General features: G+C 56.3%; 1 protein-coding gene across 1 annotated transcript in view; it reads right to left on the bottom strand.

Moving 5' to 3' along the window:
• WDR1 (WD repeat domain 1) overlaps nucleotides 1–17,839 on the bottom strand; it is a gene marked incomplete at its 5' end in the record, with an annotated part of 44,507 nt that extends 26,668 nt beyond the window's left edge. The window contains 3 exons of the mRNA XM_040494620.1: nucleotides 11–158; nucleotides 4,800–4,890; nucleotides 17,597–17,839. Coding sequence (XP_040350554.1) covers nucleotides 11–158; nucleotides 4,800–4,890; nucleotides 17,597–17,839 — 482 coding nt within the window. The remainder of the gene's footprint in view (nucleotides 1–10; nucleotides 159–4,799; nucleotides 4,891–17,596) is intronic.
• Nucleotides 17,840–18,066: the final 227 nt, after the last annotated feature.

The following is an 18,066-nucleotide window of genomic DNA, read 5'->3' as shown; positions in this document are numbered from 1 at the left end:
AGAGACTCACTTCTCCCTTCCTTCCCCGACCACTGCGATCCTCTTACTGTCTTCCGTCCAAGCAATGTCCTTGATCTTTCCAGCGAAAGGCTGATACTCATACTTTAAGAGGTGCTCCTTCTGCGTGGTATCCCAGATCCTCAGCTTCCCAGATACATCTGTGGACACAAGGGGGTAGCGAGAGCCATGTTTACCCCTGGGGCAGGGCCGTGTGGGCACAAGGCATGCCCGGACAGCACCGCCCAGGGTTCCCAGGCTTGCTGGCGTTGCCCGAGGCTGCTGCTGGGAGGAGGGACGTGTCTGAGGTAAGCAAAACCCGCCACCAGTCAACCAGAGCCCGTGGCCTCTGTGAGGGCCACTACCGGGTCTCTGGGGGGTGCCAGCAGTCACCTGGATGACGCACCCTGGGTGTGGATCAGAACGCCCAGAGACACGCGGAGGCACACTTCCGAGGCATCAGGAAGCGGTCTGGTTCTGGGACTGTGGTTTCCTCGTAGGGGGATCCAAGCGGCGCATGGGTCTCAGGCAGCTTTCTTAACGCTTGGGACCAAAGTTCTTCATTTCCAAAGTGTGACAGTACTAGTGACAGCCACCTCTCCCGTGCAGTGGCCGTGCTCACACAGACAAGGAGCGCAGCTGTGTGCAGCTAATGCATGCCGTGACGCGCACGGTGGCCCCCACCGGGGCTCCCCTCCACTCCACCCGTGCCGCCCTCTGGCATCTAAGGCACACCCCACAGCCCAGACGACTTGGGTGCTGCAGGATCCCCGTGTGAGGCCCACGAGGGTCCTGGAAGGGGAAGCGGCACATCCTTCCCTTCCCCGCCAGGGTCCTGTCACCAAGTTAGTCATCGCTTCACAGCGAACTAAGGCTCCGCAGGAGGCTGCCGGAGAGCCTGACCCATGAGCAAACCCCGGGGGGCCCACAGTCCTGTGCGGCAGACAGGGAGAAGCTGACTTCCACATGGAGAGCACCACGTGGGGGTCCTGGGGACCTGGTGCTCTCTGGGCGAGGTCTGGGAAGGCTGCCTGGCCGAGGTGAGCTGCAAAGGGGACCTGCAGCCGGGGGCGTCCCTAACAAGGCAGCCAGCAGGAAAGGAAAGGGAAAAGCAGAGGCTCTGTGTGCACGACGGACACTCACGCTCACACGTGCGCACACACTCATGCACACACCAGGCTGTGGTCGGCTGTGCCCAGGCCGGTCCAGGGGGCTCTACGGAGTCACGTAGAATCGGCATCTACACTGGAGTGTAGCAGAGGCTGACAGTGTCCCACCCGCTCGACCAGGACGGACCCAGCCTTCCCGCCTCCCTGGGCTCTGCTTCCTGGGCGGCTCAGGCTCCTTCCCAGGCCCGGCACCAGCTGCTTGCCCCACGCCTCCCTCACCAGACCGCCAGCCGCCTCCCACGGGCCCTGCTCGTCCGGTATAACTGACGACGTGATGTTACTTTCAGGGGTACAACTCAGGGATGTGACAAGTTTGCACATTACGCCGTGCTCACAAGTAGCTACCTTCTGTCCCCACACGTCGTTATCGCAGCGTCACCGACTGTATTCCCCGAGCTGTGCCTTTCGTTCCCGTGACTTCCTTACTCCACGCCTGGAAGCCCGTATGACCGACCCTCTCCCCTCCACCCATTTTCCCACCCGCACCCCCTCCCCTCTATCCACCACCAGCATGTTCTCCGTATTTATAGGTCTGATTCTGCTTTTTGTTAATTCATCCTTTTTTTAAGATTCCACTCCTAAGAGGAATCACATGGTATTTCTCCTTCTCAGTCTGCTTTGCTTAGCAGAATACCTTCTAGGTCCTCCCCATGGTATCTCAAGTGGCGCGGTCTCATCCTTTTTATGACTGCGTCATGTTCCGCTGTGTGTGTGTGTATATATACATATGCACACATATATACATGTACGTGTATACGTATATATGTACATACACATACATATACACGCCACGTTGTCTGTATCCGTTCATCTACTGAGAGACCCTTAGCTTGCTTCCATACATTTAATCCTTTCTGGAAGCAGCTGGGACTAGAAAAGAAGACAGTGGGACTTGAAGGCCAGGTGCTCAGGCCCAACTGGGGCAGGCAGCACCCTGTGCAGTCACGAGATACTGATCAAGGGCCCACGAGCCCCAAGCCCATGCTAAGTGCTGAGGGCACAGCAAAGACACCTCCCCTGGGATAGAGGACACCTGCAGGAGGCCACAGACGACGGGGAAAGAGTGCCTGCTGTCTGCCACTTGGAAGGCGTCTCCCCCTCCAGGCAGTAAGAGGGGGGCACTGAGGGGGGCAGTCTGGGTGAGCCTGCCCCCTCTCTCCAGCAGCTTAGTAACATGGTGGGGGGGGGCGGTGACAGGGAGCAGGGAGTGTGAGGGCCCTTCAGTGCCTTTCATCAAGGCCTCTCCTCTATGTTCCTCACTTGAGCAACTCTCCTCTCCTCTCCTGTAGGCATGGGGCCCTCTCCCGGATGCCCGCCACTCTGCCGCCTGGGATTCACAGCCCGGGGGTGCCCCAGGGACTGAGCGTGGGGCACAGACCGCCAGCATCAAAATTACACAAGGAAGACACTGCTGGAGGGGACTGGGACTGCCCTGGAAATGGCTCTGCACTGAGAACATGGGACCGTGGGCTACATCAACCCCGAGGCAGAGACTGACCGTGTTTTTTGGGGCTGGGGGTCCAGCCCCTGCCACGGGCTCCTTACTCAGGCCTTCCGGAAGGCTTGATCATTGAGCAGACACAGACCATTCAGACTTACAGGAATCTAAAGGTCCCGCAGAAAGCTAGAACCCCATCTGGGAGTGAGCTGCAGGCCTCCCGGGGTACTAGGCCCCTCCCCTGCAGAACCTGGGCACCCTAGGTTCCAGGTAACCCAGTTAACCAGAGCACGCACTTTCCCAGCCTCCCTCCTGCACACTCCAAACCCTACTACACGACCACACTATTTTTAGCCCAGGACCTAATCTCTGCAGTGGAGGCTTCCTTGTGTGCACTCGATTAAAGGGAGCAGCAGGCTAGAAACGAAAACGTGATCTCCACCCAGAACACCTGATCTGCACACAGCCCAAACCTCCCTCAGTTCCTCTGCCAAGTCAGGGCACTTTTCCGAGAAAGTCAAGATCAAACCGATCCTTTACTTCTGTGGACTGTCCTTTGCCACGGTCTCTGGGCCAGCCTCCCTCACCAATTCAGCGCTGGGGTCTGAAGCGCCCAGATTTCCGGCCGGTGCAGCACCCCGCCCGGGGCTCCCAAGTGATTCAGCGGCTGGACCTGTGGCTCCCGGCACCAGGGCCACATCCTGGGGCTTTCAAGGAAAAGGTATTTTGCTGGCAAGCAGGAACAGGGGGCGGAACTGCAGGGCGAAAATAAATCAAGGAATATAAATCAAAGGTTTACAAGGGGTGCCTGGATGGCTCAGGTCACGGTCTCTCGGTCCATGAGTTTGAGCCCCGTGTCGGGCTCTGTGCTGACAGCTCAGAGCCTGGAGCCTGCTTCCGATTCTGTGTCTCCCTCTCTCTCTGCCCCTCCCCCACTCAGGCTCTGTCTCTCGTTCTCCCAAAAATAGATAAAAAGTTAAAAAAAAAATAAGAAAAAATAAAAACAAATAAATGAAAGGTTTACGGATAGCCTTGGAGTAGATCTAAACACAAGCGTCATTAAGTGCCCACTATGGGATAGACTCCTGGCAGAGCCCTTCACATACATCCCTGACCGCCGGCATTTGTCATCAGCCAGCACACCTGTTGCCCTGGCATGTCTTACTTTTAGTGGCAGACACTTGGGTCACCTGCTGTCAGGTGGCCACCAGTGCAAGACCATCGTAGGCCTCTCACACCCATTGCTACTCTGGATCCTCTGTCCAGTTTCTGGGAGAGAACTCCAAGGCCCAGGAAGGTAAGTTACTCAAGGAAGCCTGCGCAGTCAGTAAGGGGCACACCCTCCAGGGACAGGGAGCGACCCAGTGCAGACCAAACGGTTCCCGGAGTGTATGAACTCCAGCCTCCTCTCCTGGCTGGTTAGTTCTTCCAGCCATTCCTTCATCTGTTGTTCTCTGGGGAGGCTGACAAGGCCCAGGCCCGCATCAGCTCACTCGCCTGGCTCTCCCTGGGGCTGGAGACAGGGCTGGGCACAGGCAAGGCAGCCATAAGCATCTTGTAGAGCATAGGAACGAATGAGTGAGTGAATGAATGCGAGACACGGGTAAGCCACGCTGACTTCTGTGCCTCCCTTTCTCATCAAAGATCTACCCCAAAGACCCGGGGTAAACAAAGCATCCTACGTGGCAAAGATCTTTCTGTCCCTCCGCTTAGCCAGCCTCCCACAGAGCCACACAAAAGCCTGGCTAGAGAGAGCAAAGGCACAGACCAGAGCGCTTGCCTGAGGCCAGCATTGAGAGGGACTGGGAAAGGAGCAGCTCATGAATAAAGGTGACACGAGACAAAGCTGCAATTCAGAAAGCACACACACACACAAAATGAGCTCCAAAACATCATGATACAGCTGCCCACAAAGGCCTCTGGCCAGCCTCAAGTGAGCATTTCTGCTGACCTCGGAGCCGGAACCAGCTGGAACACTGCCAACTACAAAGTCCTGCCATGGGGCTTTTTGGAGGCTTCTACATCCCTTGTCAGCCCCAAGTGGAACTAATCACACTGGTTCCACCTGCTGCCCCCCCCTGCGGGCCCCCCCCATCTCCCACCACCCTACCCTCCCAAGCCCGAAGCCCAGTTTGGCCTGGGGGCCTCCCGGACCCCACCACATGCATCCGTGAGCCACCCGCGCACACAGGTACCTCCAGAGGCGATGTAGAACCCGCTGGGCGCGTACTTGGCCACCACCACCTGATGGGCATGCTCCGTGTAGATGTCAGCAACGGCTGGGTTCTGCAAGGAGGAGACAGAAGGAACACAAGGAATGCTTCCCACTCTCCCGGCTAGTGGATGTTGGGGCGTGGGGACTGGGATAACACACACACGAGCACCCGAGTCAAAACCTCCATAAAGAGAAATCTCAGCAGCACCTCTACCCGCCCGCACATCTTCGGGCGACAGAAATCCAGGTAGTTTCGTCTCTTTCTCTTTAGCCTACAGCTGTAGAACTTGAGAGGATGGTCTGTCTTTTGCTTTTCCGCACTTGCCATAGTACTAGTACGTACTTGTGAAACACACACACGAGACAGAAGTTGCACTGAAAGTCGACTGTCCTACTTCCCTTGGCGGGAGGCTGCCGTCGGCAGCTGCGTTCTTGAGGCACCTGTGGTCCCCCTGTCCACAAGCATCTCTACCCCGGCTGCCACTGGACGGCCTGTCACGGGGCCCTGCTTCGAGCTCCAGGAGCACAGTGGGGCGTGCGGCTGGGAGCCTCTCTTTGTTACAACCTTCGCCGGGAAACGTGGGCTTCCCGCTCGCTTCGCAGCACAGATGGAGGGTTGGCTGGACTGGCACCAAGAACGGGGCCGGCATCTGGGAGCAGGAGTACCTCTACTACTCAGCAACAAGGTTTTAACGTAGAATTTACTAAAAGTAGAGCACGGCGTCCCCCACTCGCACACACAGCCGAGAGGCCTCAGTGAACCCGACACACGCATACCGAGATGCTCTCAATTTGTCTCGGCAGCCGGGCTTTCTTTCAGAGGGGAATAAAGACGCGGTCATCTACTCCTGATTCCCGCTGTCCACCTTCTCTAAACCGAGGGCTCTTGAAAGAGGCAGCTTCCCACAGGCTGGAGACGGAGTCCATGGCAGGTCCCAGTGTGGGATGCCCAGCGTTCCAGAGGCGGCTGCTGCAGGTACACCTAACCTGATCCCCAACCGCCCCCACCTCTCCCCGACCTGACCACAAGATCAGAGGCCGGCACTCTTCTCCGCCCTCTGGCTATGGGATCCCTCAAGACTGAGTCCAGACGGGTACACCCTGAATTCTAGCCCCGCCCACCGCCAGCCGCCTTCTGGCTTTCCTCTTAGTCCCGTGTCTCTGCAAACATTGTTCCCCTGGCCAGGAGCAGCCCTCCTGCCTGCTGACACCTACTTATGAGGCCTAACCAAAGACCTGTCTCCTGCATGAAACCTCCCGGGACGGCCTCCTCTCTCTTCGGTGCCTCCAACGCTTGCGCTGCGCCGCTCTGCTTTTCCAAAAGACGTACATTAAGTACCTGTTTCCACTGACTGAAAGAAATCTGAACAGCACTTTTCACTTTCATGACGAAAGGTAAAAGGCCAAGATAGCATTTGGCATCGGTGCCACAGCAAGATGAGCCGGTATGGGGCGGTTGTGCCCCCCCCCCACCCCCGGAGCAGCGAGCGGCGCCCCCCAGCTCCTTCCCTGGGAACCACACTCATCACCTCAGCGTCAAGCTGCCAGAGCTCGAGCTGTGTCTGAGAGCATCTGTGCTTTACCTCAATTTATTTCGTGCATCTGTTAGCAAGATGTGTCCTAAGGTCTCAGAAAAGCCTGAGAAAGGGGATTTGGGGGTGGGCCTAAGACCACTCAAAAATTTTTTCATTATAAAGTAACGATAACTATTTCTTTGCTTTAGGCCATTTCGGCTCACAAAACGTTTCCTAGAACACTGTGTTTTTGGACAGCGGGGAGAGCTGTAGTCCTGAACCTTCCTGGCATCTCTTCTCATCTGTTTTTCTGCAACCTGCTTCCAGGGCATTTATCTTTTCAGCCATGAAGGCAGTTAACGAGTAGCAGGTGCTCAATAAACAGTTTTTTGGAGAAAGAAAAGTGGAGTAAAAGGAGTCCCTTTTACCCCCGAGACTTAACGCTTAGCATTAAGTGACATAGCAGGCAGTTGATACACATTCTTCGCAGATTAATCCATCTGAGAATAATCATTTGCTAGTGAAATTAGAAAGGTACGATGTATTCAAATGGGATGTCATGAATGGCAAACAGGCACAGGAAAAGGTGCTCGATGTCATCAGCCTTTTGGGAAAAGCAAATCAAAACTACAATAAGATACCGCTACATGCCCGCTGGAATCAGCAAGACCAAAAGAACGATATCACCAAATGCTGGCAAGGACAGGGGTGCGGGGCGCTGGGACGTTCACGTGTTGCTGGCAGGAACGCAAGACAACGCGGATGGAAAATAGTCTGGCTAGTTCTGCACGAAGTTAGGCAGACGCTTCCCACACAAAACCCTGCAATCCCACTCCTAGGTACGTACCCAAGAAATAAAAGCACACGTCCACAAAAAGACACATGCGTGAGGGTTCATAGCTGCTTTATGCATTAATAGCCCCAAACTGGGAACAACCCAAAGGTCCACCAACAGGCGAGTGAAGAAACACCGCGCTGGATCCATACAGTGGATACAGCCCTGCGATAAGGGGGAACAAACGACCGACTACCAACTCAGCAACCACACTCAGCAACTCCAGTGAACCTTACAGGCATTCTGCTAAGTGAAAAGGACACAAAAGACCACCCTGGGTTGCGTGGCTCCTTCTCCAGGTTGTTCCAGAGAAGGCAAACTTAAAGGGACAGAAAGCAGATTGGTCCTTGCTGGGTGCTGGGGTGAAGGGAGCCCACTGGCCGCAACGGGTTAGGGGAGCGCTTCTGGAAATGACGGGAGGTTCTGTGTCCAGATTACAGTGGTGGTTACAGGCCGTGCACATTTGCCAAGCTGTGCAGCAGAGGAATCTTCCTGATCTTCCTATATCTAAACTATGCCTCAATAAAATTAAGATGTCTGGTATCCAACCCACTCCTGGCCCAAATTAGTGCTTCATGTTCTATAACCCAACCATGGGACGCCTGGGTGGTTCAGTCGGTTAAGCGTCCGACTTTGGCTCAGGCCATGATCTCACGGTTCGTGAGTCTGAGCCCCACGTCGGCTCTGTGCTGACAGCTCAGAGCCTGGAGCCTGCTTTGGACTCTGTGTCTCCCCCTCTCTCTGCCCCTCCCATGCTCATGCCTGTCTGACTCTTGATAATAAATAAACGTTAAAAAGAAAATTTCAAAACCTGACTATGGACAAGACCCCTTGCCCAGAAACTGGCCAAAAGAGGTGCTCAGACAGGCCACCACTACCAAGATCCTTCTCCAGATGTCTGTTTCAAGGCTGACCGAGGGGCACCACCAGCCCACTTTACAGATGAGAAACCCATCCCAAGGACAACTTGCCAATATGTTGGCACTCAGGCCCACTGGGGGTTCCGAGGACCCAGGGCAGGGATACCAGATGAGTAGGTAGAGGTTCTGGGCAGAAGTTCTGCCCCTAAACGGTCAGGGTTGCCAGTTGCAGGGGCTGTGAAACGCCCGAGGTCATCCCCAGCAGGCTCGGCACCAGAATCCCAGGCTGCATGAGACATGGCTCTTGTCTGCCTTGCAAATGCAACTGAGCCAGCGAGCGAGGGGCCAGATTCTCCAACTGAACACGATGATTTCAGCTGAGTGTGTGCCAACCTCCCCAGCTCTGCTCGGCACACACAGGGAGGCTGGCTACTAGAGGCAGAAATAACGGGTCCCCTGTCCCCACTGTGCCCTGCCAGCTCAGGCTCATTCCAGATCAGCGGAATCTGGAGTCTGTAAGGCCCCAGGACTGGGACCCAACACCCACTCCCCTGCCTCACAGGGGGTGGCAGATCCCCCTCACTCGTCCCTCTCCTGCTGCCTCGGTGAAGAATACACCTGGGTGCGTAGTTTATTTGGAGCAGGGCTAGGGAAGAGAGGAAATGAGGCACGAAGGCAAAGAAGCCAATTCTGGGTGCACCAAGGAATAACCCTGTGGCGGCAGGAGCTCCGCCTCCCTCGGGGCCTTGGGAGATGCTTCGGGCCAAGCCTTGGGGTCATCCCCCAAAGGGTGCTGAGGCTGGGACGCCCCTCCCCCAGGCCTTCCTGCACTTCTACTGGCAGTGCGGGTGCTTGCCACCAGGGTACAGGAGACCTGAGACACAGACCAGGGCGAGACCCGGGTGCCGAGGGGATGTGGGCTGGCTGGCTGGCTGGCTGATGGCTGGCTGGCCGCAACTTTCCATCTACTCGCCCCCGACCCCAGGCCTGCTCCTGGCCCTCCACACCCCCGCCAGTCTTCTTCAACAGTTCCCAAACCCACCTCCTCTTTCCGCCCCTGCCAGATTCCGTCCAGGTCCCTCCTGGGGACCACGACAGTACCTTCTGGACTGCTCTCTACCTTCCGTGGACCGCTACACCCCTCATCCCCCGTCTCTAAGTCCCATGTCTCACCTGGTTCCCCTGCTTGATATCCTTCCCTCGGGAGCGGCAGAACCCTACCCCACTAACTGCACTCTTTCCGGACCCCCCACTCCAGCCCCACTCAGGCCCTCCCGGGCTGAAGAGCTGCTCCCTGGGCCTTACCTGGCCAGGGCCCCTTCCCTCCCCAGGCCCACGTGGGGACTAGAACAGGAGCCACCCACCCCTAGCTCAGGGTCTGGCAGTGGGCACTCATCAACATCACCGAGTGACACACAGAGCTCGGGGCTGGTGAGACCCCGGGGTCAGTCCCAGAATGCAGCCCCTGCGCCTGGGAGGTCAGGGAGCCTCACAGAAGACACGGGCCATGGCCGGCCATCATGCACCTGCAGACCCAAAGGCCTGCGGGGGAAGCAAGGTGAGGGTGTTTGGGCTGCTGACAGAGTGCCAGACTGGGGCCCAGCGGGGCCAGATGAAAGCAGACCTCCCAACCGAACCTCAGGAGGCCCATTCTCCGTGCGGACCAGACACCCTCTGGCCTCCCACCTGCACCAAGACCCCTCCCCAGGGCCAGACCTTCTGCCAGGAGACTAACCCCCATACCTTCCCAGGCCCCGCCCCATCCGGGAGATTCGCTACACCAACGAAAGGCGGGGGGTGGGGTGGGGTGGGGGTGGGGGGGTTCCCAAAAGTCACTTTGTTTGGGCAGCATATGGACCACCGGCTTCCCCAAAGCTCCTTCACGTCCCCATGTCTGCTCAGGCTCTATCTAGTGCCAAGGAGGGGTCAGAGGCCATCACACCATGTATAGTGGGGTTGGTGACTGGCCCAGGTCACAGGGAGTAGCAGCTTTCACCTCAGCTCCTGAGCCACAGTGAGCGCAGCGGACGCATCAGGAGGTTGGAAAGGCCTCCCCGGCCCACCAGGGCTGAAGCTGTCGGACAGGGCTCTGCGAGAGGGGCCTCCAGGCTGTCCTGCAGCAGCCGATGTCCCCTGGAGCCTCCAGAGAAAGCTCTAGGCTCCTCCAAACTTGGACCAGGCAAAGTGACCGTGACCTTCCAGGAGGATTGCATTTCAGAGCTTTCTAAATTCTTCTAGTTCCTAAAAGCAGTAACCGGTAGCTGGACCCGTGTATCAGACACGATCTGCAAGAGCCTCTGCTCACTGATGACCAAGGACAAACTCAAATTACTGCACGGTAACCTAGCTCCGAAGCAGCTACAAGACATCTGTACTTCCCAACTGGCAAGGCTGAACCCAGCAGCCGAGCCCCTCCACACAGCCTCGAAAGACACACAGAACACGGACGGATGGCTCATTTACTCCTTCCAAGAATCTGGGCTGGCCCTGGGGATCCAGTGGTGAGCGAATGCTTTGCAGAAATAAAACCCGCCACCCAAGCTGCACCCAACGAGCACCACCCTGCTCGACCTTGGAGGCTCCCACTCGCCTGCAGGAAACGCACCCTCCCCCAGCAATCCAAGGTCCACTTTCCATGATGCCCTGCTCCTTCCTCCATGAAATCACTATGTGACTTTCTTCCCTTTATCTGCCTCAGCCTGGAACGCCTTCGCTCCTTCCTGATCCTCGATGATGTCTCCTGTTACCTTCTAACACCCAGGTGAAAAGGTGAAAGCCACCTCCGAGAATCCTTCCCCGATGCTCCCAACTGGAGACGGTCTCCCCCAACCCCAATGCCTATTCCCATCCAACCTCCCACCCCACCATCATTACTGCTCTCCGCCATGTACCGCAGGCCATTCTGACATCCGCAAGGCTTCACGCTAAGCGAACTCCACAGAGGGCAGGGCCTGTATCTGATCCAACATGGCAGCCTCCAAATGCCCCAGGAGACCAGGGCTTGCTGGACCCCGAGGGCCGTTTGCGATGGAGGGTTCACTCTTGGCCAGTGGACCCTTCTGCCGAGTCCTCTGAAACCTCACAGGAAGGTAACCTCACAACCCACTTCACAGACCAAGAGACGTGGGCACAGAACGAATGACGTGCCCAAGGCTAACCGCTGGTAAGCAGTGGAGATGGGGACCTGAAGTCAGGTAAGAGCCTTCATTCCTGAGTTTTGGTCTCTCACTTATGGTTGGAACCATCGTTAGCCTGATTCTTTTAACTCAGAGTAGCACTTCTGTCTAGCCCACAGGTTTCCGAACGGTGTGGGGCCAGGTCATTCAGCGGTCCTACAGGGCCCACCCCTCCCGGAGTGACTTTCCCTCCTGCCTCCCAGCTCAACCCCTTCCCAACGGAGCAAACCAAGCCTTAGAGCAGGGACCCCAGCACAGACAAGGCCACCGCCACCTCCCTTCCTGTCTCTCCTCTCCCTCTGTCTGCGCAGGGCCTCACTGAGCAGTCATGAAGGGACCCCTGGGGCTTCAGTCTGGCACCTCTAGAAAGAGACAGCACTGAGCCACCAGGGCGGATGTGAAGAAGAAGGCACCGCGTACCGTCACAGCCCAGGCAACCCTCCAGGAATACTTGTGAAAGGACTCTGTGACATCCCACAGTGACCCTGTTACCCGTTCTCCCTGTTCTTACAGATAGGAAAACCAAACTGGATGAAGTATGTACGTGAAGTGCTCGGCCACTGCCCAGCATACCAAGTGCTCAACAAAGATGAGCTCCTTTACCAGAGGCGGTGCTCAGGGCAGTGAGCTGGACCAGCAGAAGCCTGGGGTCCCCGCAGAGAAGGGCTGAACACGGGCGGGGCTGGGGCTGGGGGTGGGGATGCCCAGGCTGGGATGGCCTGCGGTGGAGAAACTGCCATTTTCTGGGTAAGGTTCCAGGGGGCAGAGATAAAACTGGTGGGTAGAAGCTACTAGCAAGCTGAGCGGAGCCTGGGATCCAGGTCTTTCTAGGGGGTCCACCACCACCAAAGCCGGGCAGGTTCTACCGAGGCTCTGGAAGAGAAGCAAAGAAGCAAAAAAGGGCCCTTTCCAGTGCACAGCCTACACGTCATCTGTAACAAGGCCCCGTGGGGGATGACGGCTGGGTGCGGCACAGGGATCCAAATGGGCACCTCCAACTGTTCTGGGCACGGCCGACTTCCACAACCCAACGGGAACCAGGACCACCTCTCCGCTGGCCTCAGACATGAGGCGGCAACCTTGACTTCTTTAAGCTCCAAGGCTCTGAGAGCCCGCTCTACGCCCCCACAGACAGGGTTAAGGAATGTACTGAAGCCACCGCCCGGAACCCGTGTCAAACTTCCTCCAACCTCCGTGCACATTTGGTTCCCGGTCTAGATTCTCCCCCATCTCTGCTAGGTCTCTGTCTCGCTCCTCTTCCCGGAGAACTCTTACTCATCCTCCAAAACGCACCTCAGAGGTGTCCCTTCTCCAGGAAACTTCCTTGTTGCTCTGTGGTGCAACTGGTTCTTCCCTCTTGTTTCCAAATCATTCAGGACATTCTTTTTCTTTTTTTTTTTTCCAGTTTATTTATTTTTGAGAGAAAGAGCACGAGCTGGGGAGGGGCAGAAGAAAGGTAGAGAATCCCAAGCACAGCATGGAGCCCGAGGCAGGGCTCGAACTTGCAAACCATGAGGTCATGACCTGAGCCGAAATCAGGGTCAGCGCTTAACCGACTGAGCCACCCAGGTGCCCCCAAATCACTCAGAAGATTCTTTTAAAGCGCCTAACCAGAGCATTAGAATGTTACTCACCAAGGTTCTCAACGCTACTGAGATTTGGGGCCACATAACTTACAGGATAGTCCTGAGCACTGTGGGATCCTGGCAACATCCCTGGCCTCTGCCCACTAGATAGATACCAGTAGCACAAAAAAATGTCTCCAGACATTGCCAGATAGCTCTTAGGGGGTGGGGCTGGGGGCAAAACCTCCTCCCAGCCACTGATTTATTTTTTGTTTAAATTTTTTTTTCAACGTTTTTTATTTTTGGGACAGAGAGAGACAGAGCATGAACGGGGGAGGGGCAGAGAGAGAGGGAGACACAGAATCGGAAACAGGCTCCAGGCTCTGAGCCATCAGCCCAGAGCCTGACGCGGGGCTCGAACTCCGGGACCGCGAGATCGCGACCTGGCTGAAGTCGGACGCTTAACCGACTGCGCCACCCAGGCGCCCCCCAGCCACTGATTTAAATCTTGGACACGGTGGCCATGGGCAGGGCTCCGCAAGACAAGCTTGGTGAACGTGTGGGGGAAAACAGGAAGCAAGGGCTGGTTCTAGCAGCTAATCAGCACTTGCGGAGTGCGTTTGTCTTCAACCTCCAACCTGAGGCAAAGAACAAGCTCTACTACAGATCTGATCACGTTACTGGTCCACACAGCTCCGTAGCCTTGTCCGGGCCTGACTCCTCTTAAAGATCAGACCCTCCCCCAGGTCTCTCCCGGGTTAAGCTCACGCATGTGCTACCCTGCTCATTTTCTGCACAGGTGCTAACCCAACAACACTGCTCCCTTCGGTCACCTGCTGGCTTGTTTCACTCCCAGCGAGGCCACGAGCTCCGTGCAGGAGGGGGCCTCCCCTGGATCTGTGCTCCCAGCACACACAGCAGGGACTCAGGAGGCACGTGCAGACAGACAGAAGGGACAACATCAGCCCTTCTCAAGCCATCTGTCCCTTTACATACCCCCTCCCCCATGCGGGGGGATGCACAGGTGGTCCTTCTACACATGACTGGCTGCAAACCGCACCATGAGAAGCTCAGCACTCAGGTTCAACAACCCCGAACTTCATGCTGCACTTGGAAGCAGAGAGTGTTGAACTGCAACAAACATTTCACGTCCTAGAATTTGATTTCATGCACCTAATTTTTTCAAATATACAGATTTCAGTTCTGGAATCTAGGGACCGGGTCCTTTAAAAGCGAGCCCCAAACTCGCTTGTAGCAAATCTGCTGACTGCTTGTGGCAGCTTTCAAGGGGCTTCTGACACTGGGCAGTTCAGAATCACCGAGAAGCTTCTTCACTGCCACTGGGAGAAAGCTCTTCCCTGTCTCTGCAGAATAGGCAGGGGCAATGGCGACGCTGGCCTCGAAGTAAGAATATACCAGGCTCTCCCCTTCTGGAGCTTTCTTTTTTCTGATTTTTATTTGAGAGAGAGCACAAGGGGGCACAAAGAGAATCTTAAGCAGGCTCCACTCTCAGCACGGAGCTCAACACGGGGCTCCATCCCGTGACCCTGGGATCATGACCTGAGTCAAAATCAAGCGTCAGATGCATAGCGGACTGAGCCACCCAGGCCGCCCCTGGATTCTTCTATTCCAGATGGCCGCATCACTTGCAAACTTTTAATTCTGCAGGTGTGGCCACGGATGTGCTGATAGGAAATAAATACTCTTTCCTCAAGTTTATGAAGTGCCAGTGTGCTGGGTTCACAAAACAACTTTTAAGTCCACACAACGAATGGGAACTTCCAAATGGGAAGTCACAAGGGTATGGATACCTGTTTGGTATGAAAGGGAGACGCCACAAAATAAAGATCCAGCAACCTTATGCAGGCGGAGCTTTTCTTATTTCTAGGCAGTAAAACCTTCAATGGCTGCCTGTTATCTCCATGGCACAGCCTGGCTTTCAAGGCGTTGTGACAGATACTTACTGAGCACCTGTTATGTGCCAGGTACTCTCCTGGGGGAAGACACAGAGGTGAAAGAAACAGAAGAACAAAGTCCTACTTTCAAGGAGCTTCCAGTCTGGTTACAGAAGACAGGCAGATGGGCAGATCTGGTCATAGGATGTGGCGGCCTGCCCACCGGCTCCCGCCATGTTAGCTGCGGGGTAGAGAAGGCCAGGATGGGAGTGCTATTAGTTCCCATGTCCTGAGACAGATGTGTGGCATGTTTCAGGAAGATCACGGAGGCAAGGGTGCCTGGAGATGAGTGACAAGGGTGGGGTGGGGTTTTGGGGGTGGGACCGAGGTACCAGGCTCGATGGTGAGGCCGCATCAGCCATAGTAAGGGAGGGCAGAGAGGACAATGAATGCCACCTCCTATTTTACCAAACCCGGTCCAGCCGTGCTCTGAGAGCAGACTGGAGGAGAGCCAGCACGGAATCAGGGAGACCAGTTTGGGTTTTCTGTCTTGCAACCCAGAGAGGATGGTAGCTTGGAGGAGGTGGAAACAGCAGGTAGAAAAAATGCCGGATTCTGAAGTTAGTTTGAGGGGAGTCACTAGGATTCACTGGAGAATTAAACATGGCGTGGAAGAAAAAGAGGGAAATCAAGCAGAAGTTCAAGGTTTGGGGCCTGAACAGCTGGAGCGATAGCGTTGCTGTCTGGGGGACAGGACACACAGGAAACCCTACTGTGCTTAGGACACGTCAAGTAGAAGCCAATCAGACATCTGTTGGACATTCCACAACCGGGTCTCCACCTTTCTTTCGGATCTCTTCTCCTTCTTGAGCCTGTAATTTAACCAGACCACCTTCCTTCCTGTTCCCTGAACGTTCACGAGGGCTCACGTCTTTTTTTCCCCAGGAATGTTGTACCCTAATAAAAACGGTGCCCATCCTTAATTCAGTACCAACGGTCCCTCAATCCGACAAGAGCCTGGGGTGCCTGATGTACATCCAGATCAGGAAGGGACGCATTAGCAGCACCGTGCTGTCCTGGGCCCTGCAGAAACTTACAAATAGGTGGGAAAGAAGAGCAGAGGCACCCTCAACAGAGAACGGTGAAGTCTGGGGTGCTGGCAAAAAGGAAGGCTTCCGAAGGACGAGCAGAATGAGTCGCACGAGGCGGGGAATGTTGGCGAAGGGGGTGCTCGTGTGCGACTGTGAACAATTCCGGTGGAAACAACTCTGATCACTGGCCTCACCTCTCTTCGGAGCAATGGGCCCAGTGGCGGGGGGTGGGGGTGGTGCTGAGAGAGAGGCTTCAGTTGAAGAACCCTCCCTGGTACCAGACACGCAGTGGCCACCTCACGGGAGGCCTCCCGTCTGGAAGTACACGCAGACTGCAGGGACATGAGCATGACTGCTAGGGGCAGGCCTGGTGTTCCAATGCTCTGGATCCCTGAGAACGCTTTGGTCCACTTTGTTTGCCAAACTGCCAGTGAGTATCTACTGTGGGTCGTCTAAACTTTTATTTACTCGAAATCTCGGGACCTCACCCTGGAGACCTCCGGATCATTACCATCTAAGTCCTTGGCAAGGTTTCCCCCAGTTCTGAGCGAGGCCAGATCAGCTTTCTAGGAATCCGTGTGACTAGCACAATAGCTGTTAGCACTTTCAGAGAACGTTCACACCCACCCACCCCCTTCATCTGAGGTGCCCAGCAAGCCCGGGCAGGGCTGAAACTGTCACACGGGGCTCAGTCCTTGAGCAGAGGGGCAACGGTGACAGGCTGGCTTACCCAGAGATGAGGGCAGAGCCAGAAGCACCTCAGACCAGGTAGAGGCCTCTCCTTTTACAGGCAAGAAAGCGGAGGCCCACACAACTCCTTCGCTCCCTCAGCCAGTTGTGAGGTTCCTGAGGGCAAGTGCACCCGATCAGCAACAATCCCAACCCACTAGGGGTAATCACTCACAACAGATGTGAATCTAAGCTGACATCCCTTGGGAGCACGGCCAATCAAAATCATCTGCCTACATGCTGTGCACGAGGCCCGACCCCCAAGCACAGTTCAGGAGAACATCCCCCCCCCCCAATGGTTGTGCTGGCACTTTCCCCTTCACTCAGGCTGGGGAAGGGTGAAGAAAGATTTCAGTGTGCAATCTCGGCGGTGGGGAGACCAACAAGCAGACTGGGTCGTTTGGGTAATTACAGAGGAGTAACAGGATTCCCCACGACATCGGCTCGACAAGCATTCTTGGCCTGAGTACAGAATGTCTGTCTCAATGCTTCATGGGAATAAACCATTCCTGATTTTGCGCCGGGGCTCAGATCCGGATGGTGTGCAGAGAGGCCTGAGTGTGAGTCCTGGCCGCTCACACTGAGAGCCCCTGGGTGTTGGTAATGATTATACACAAGGGCCATTTACCAAGCACTGGGTGTGTGCCAGGCGAGCCGGTGGGAGGGACGCATCATCTCATTCAGCGGGCACAGGCGGTCAGGGGAAGTGGGGGGAAGGGGGGGGAGCCTGGTGTCATCACCTCCATTTTACAGATGAGGGCACTGGGATTCCCAGGCCCAAGTCACCAGCTACCCCAAGGTCAAGCAGCAGCTGGCCGGGTGTGTCCGGTCCCCCTAATCCAGAGCGCTTATACTTATGATCTGAACTAATCTGAGCCTCAGTTTCCCCATGAAAAGAGTGAGAAGTGGGCCTGGCCACCTTGAAACCATCTGCTAGTCTGCTAGGCTTCCGAGGTGTGGTCCCAAGGCTGAGGGGGCGTGGCGTCCTCACCCTCCTCAGGCTGCGGAGAGCGGGAGAAGAAGCCATAGAGGGGAAGAGGAATTAACCTGAGAGTCGCGCCCAAGATAGGAACCCCCGCCTGGGCGGGGGGATACGGGGAGGAGGTACTCACGTCGATGTTTCTTAGAATGACGCACTTCCCATTGGTGTAAAGAAAATTGTTGCCCTTGGGGTCGCCGCCGATGATTTTAGAGACGCCCCTCTCCACCTGGGGGAGGCTGGCGAACACCTTCTCTGCGGAGACACAAATCAAGCAGAGCACGTTAGGGGCAGCCCCCGCCTCATCCCCCAGGCCGGGCTGAGGACGGAGGGGTGGGAGCGGACTAGAGAGGGGCCCTGGACCGGTCTCAGCCGGTCACCTGTTGCCACCACCAGGAGGGGCGGCAGCCACTTTGAAGGAGCGCAAGGGACGGCGCGACTTCCTGGTCTGCGCTCCCGACCAGGCCCTTCAGGGACGCGGGGGCTCCCACGGGCCCAGCCCGCAGCGCCAACTTTGGGGCACCCCCACCCGGGCCGGGGTTCGCCGCCGGGCGCCCCGAGGGCGGCGGGGCGCTCGCCGGCCTGCGCCCTCACCCCTCCCCC

This window comes from Herpailurus yagouaroundi, unplaced genomic scaffold (assembly GCF_014898765.1).
Source record: "Herpailurus yagouaroundi ecotype Mexico unplaced genomic scaffold, PumYag 28, whole genome shotgun sequence".
Classification (NCBI taxonomy): domain Eukaryota; kingdom Metazoa; phylum Chordata; class Mammalia; order Carnivora; family Felidae; genus Herpailurus; species Herpailurus yagouaroundi.
This window is presented reverse-complemented; position numbering and strand designations above follow the sequence as displayed.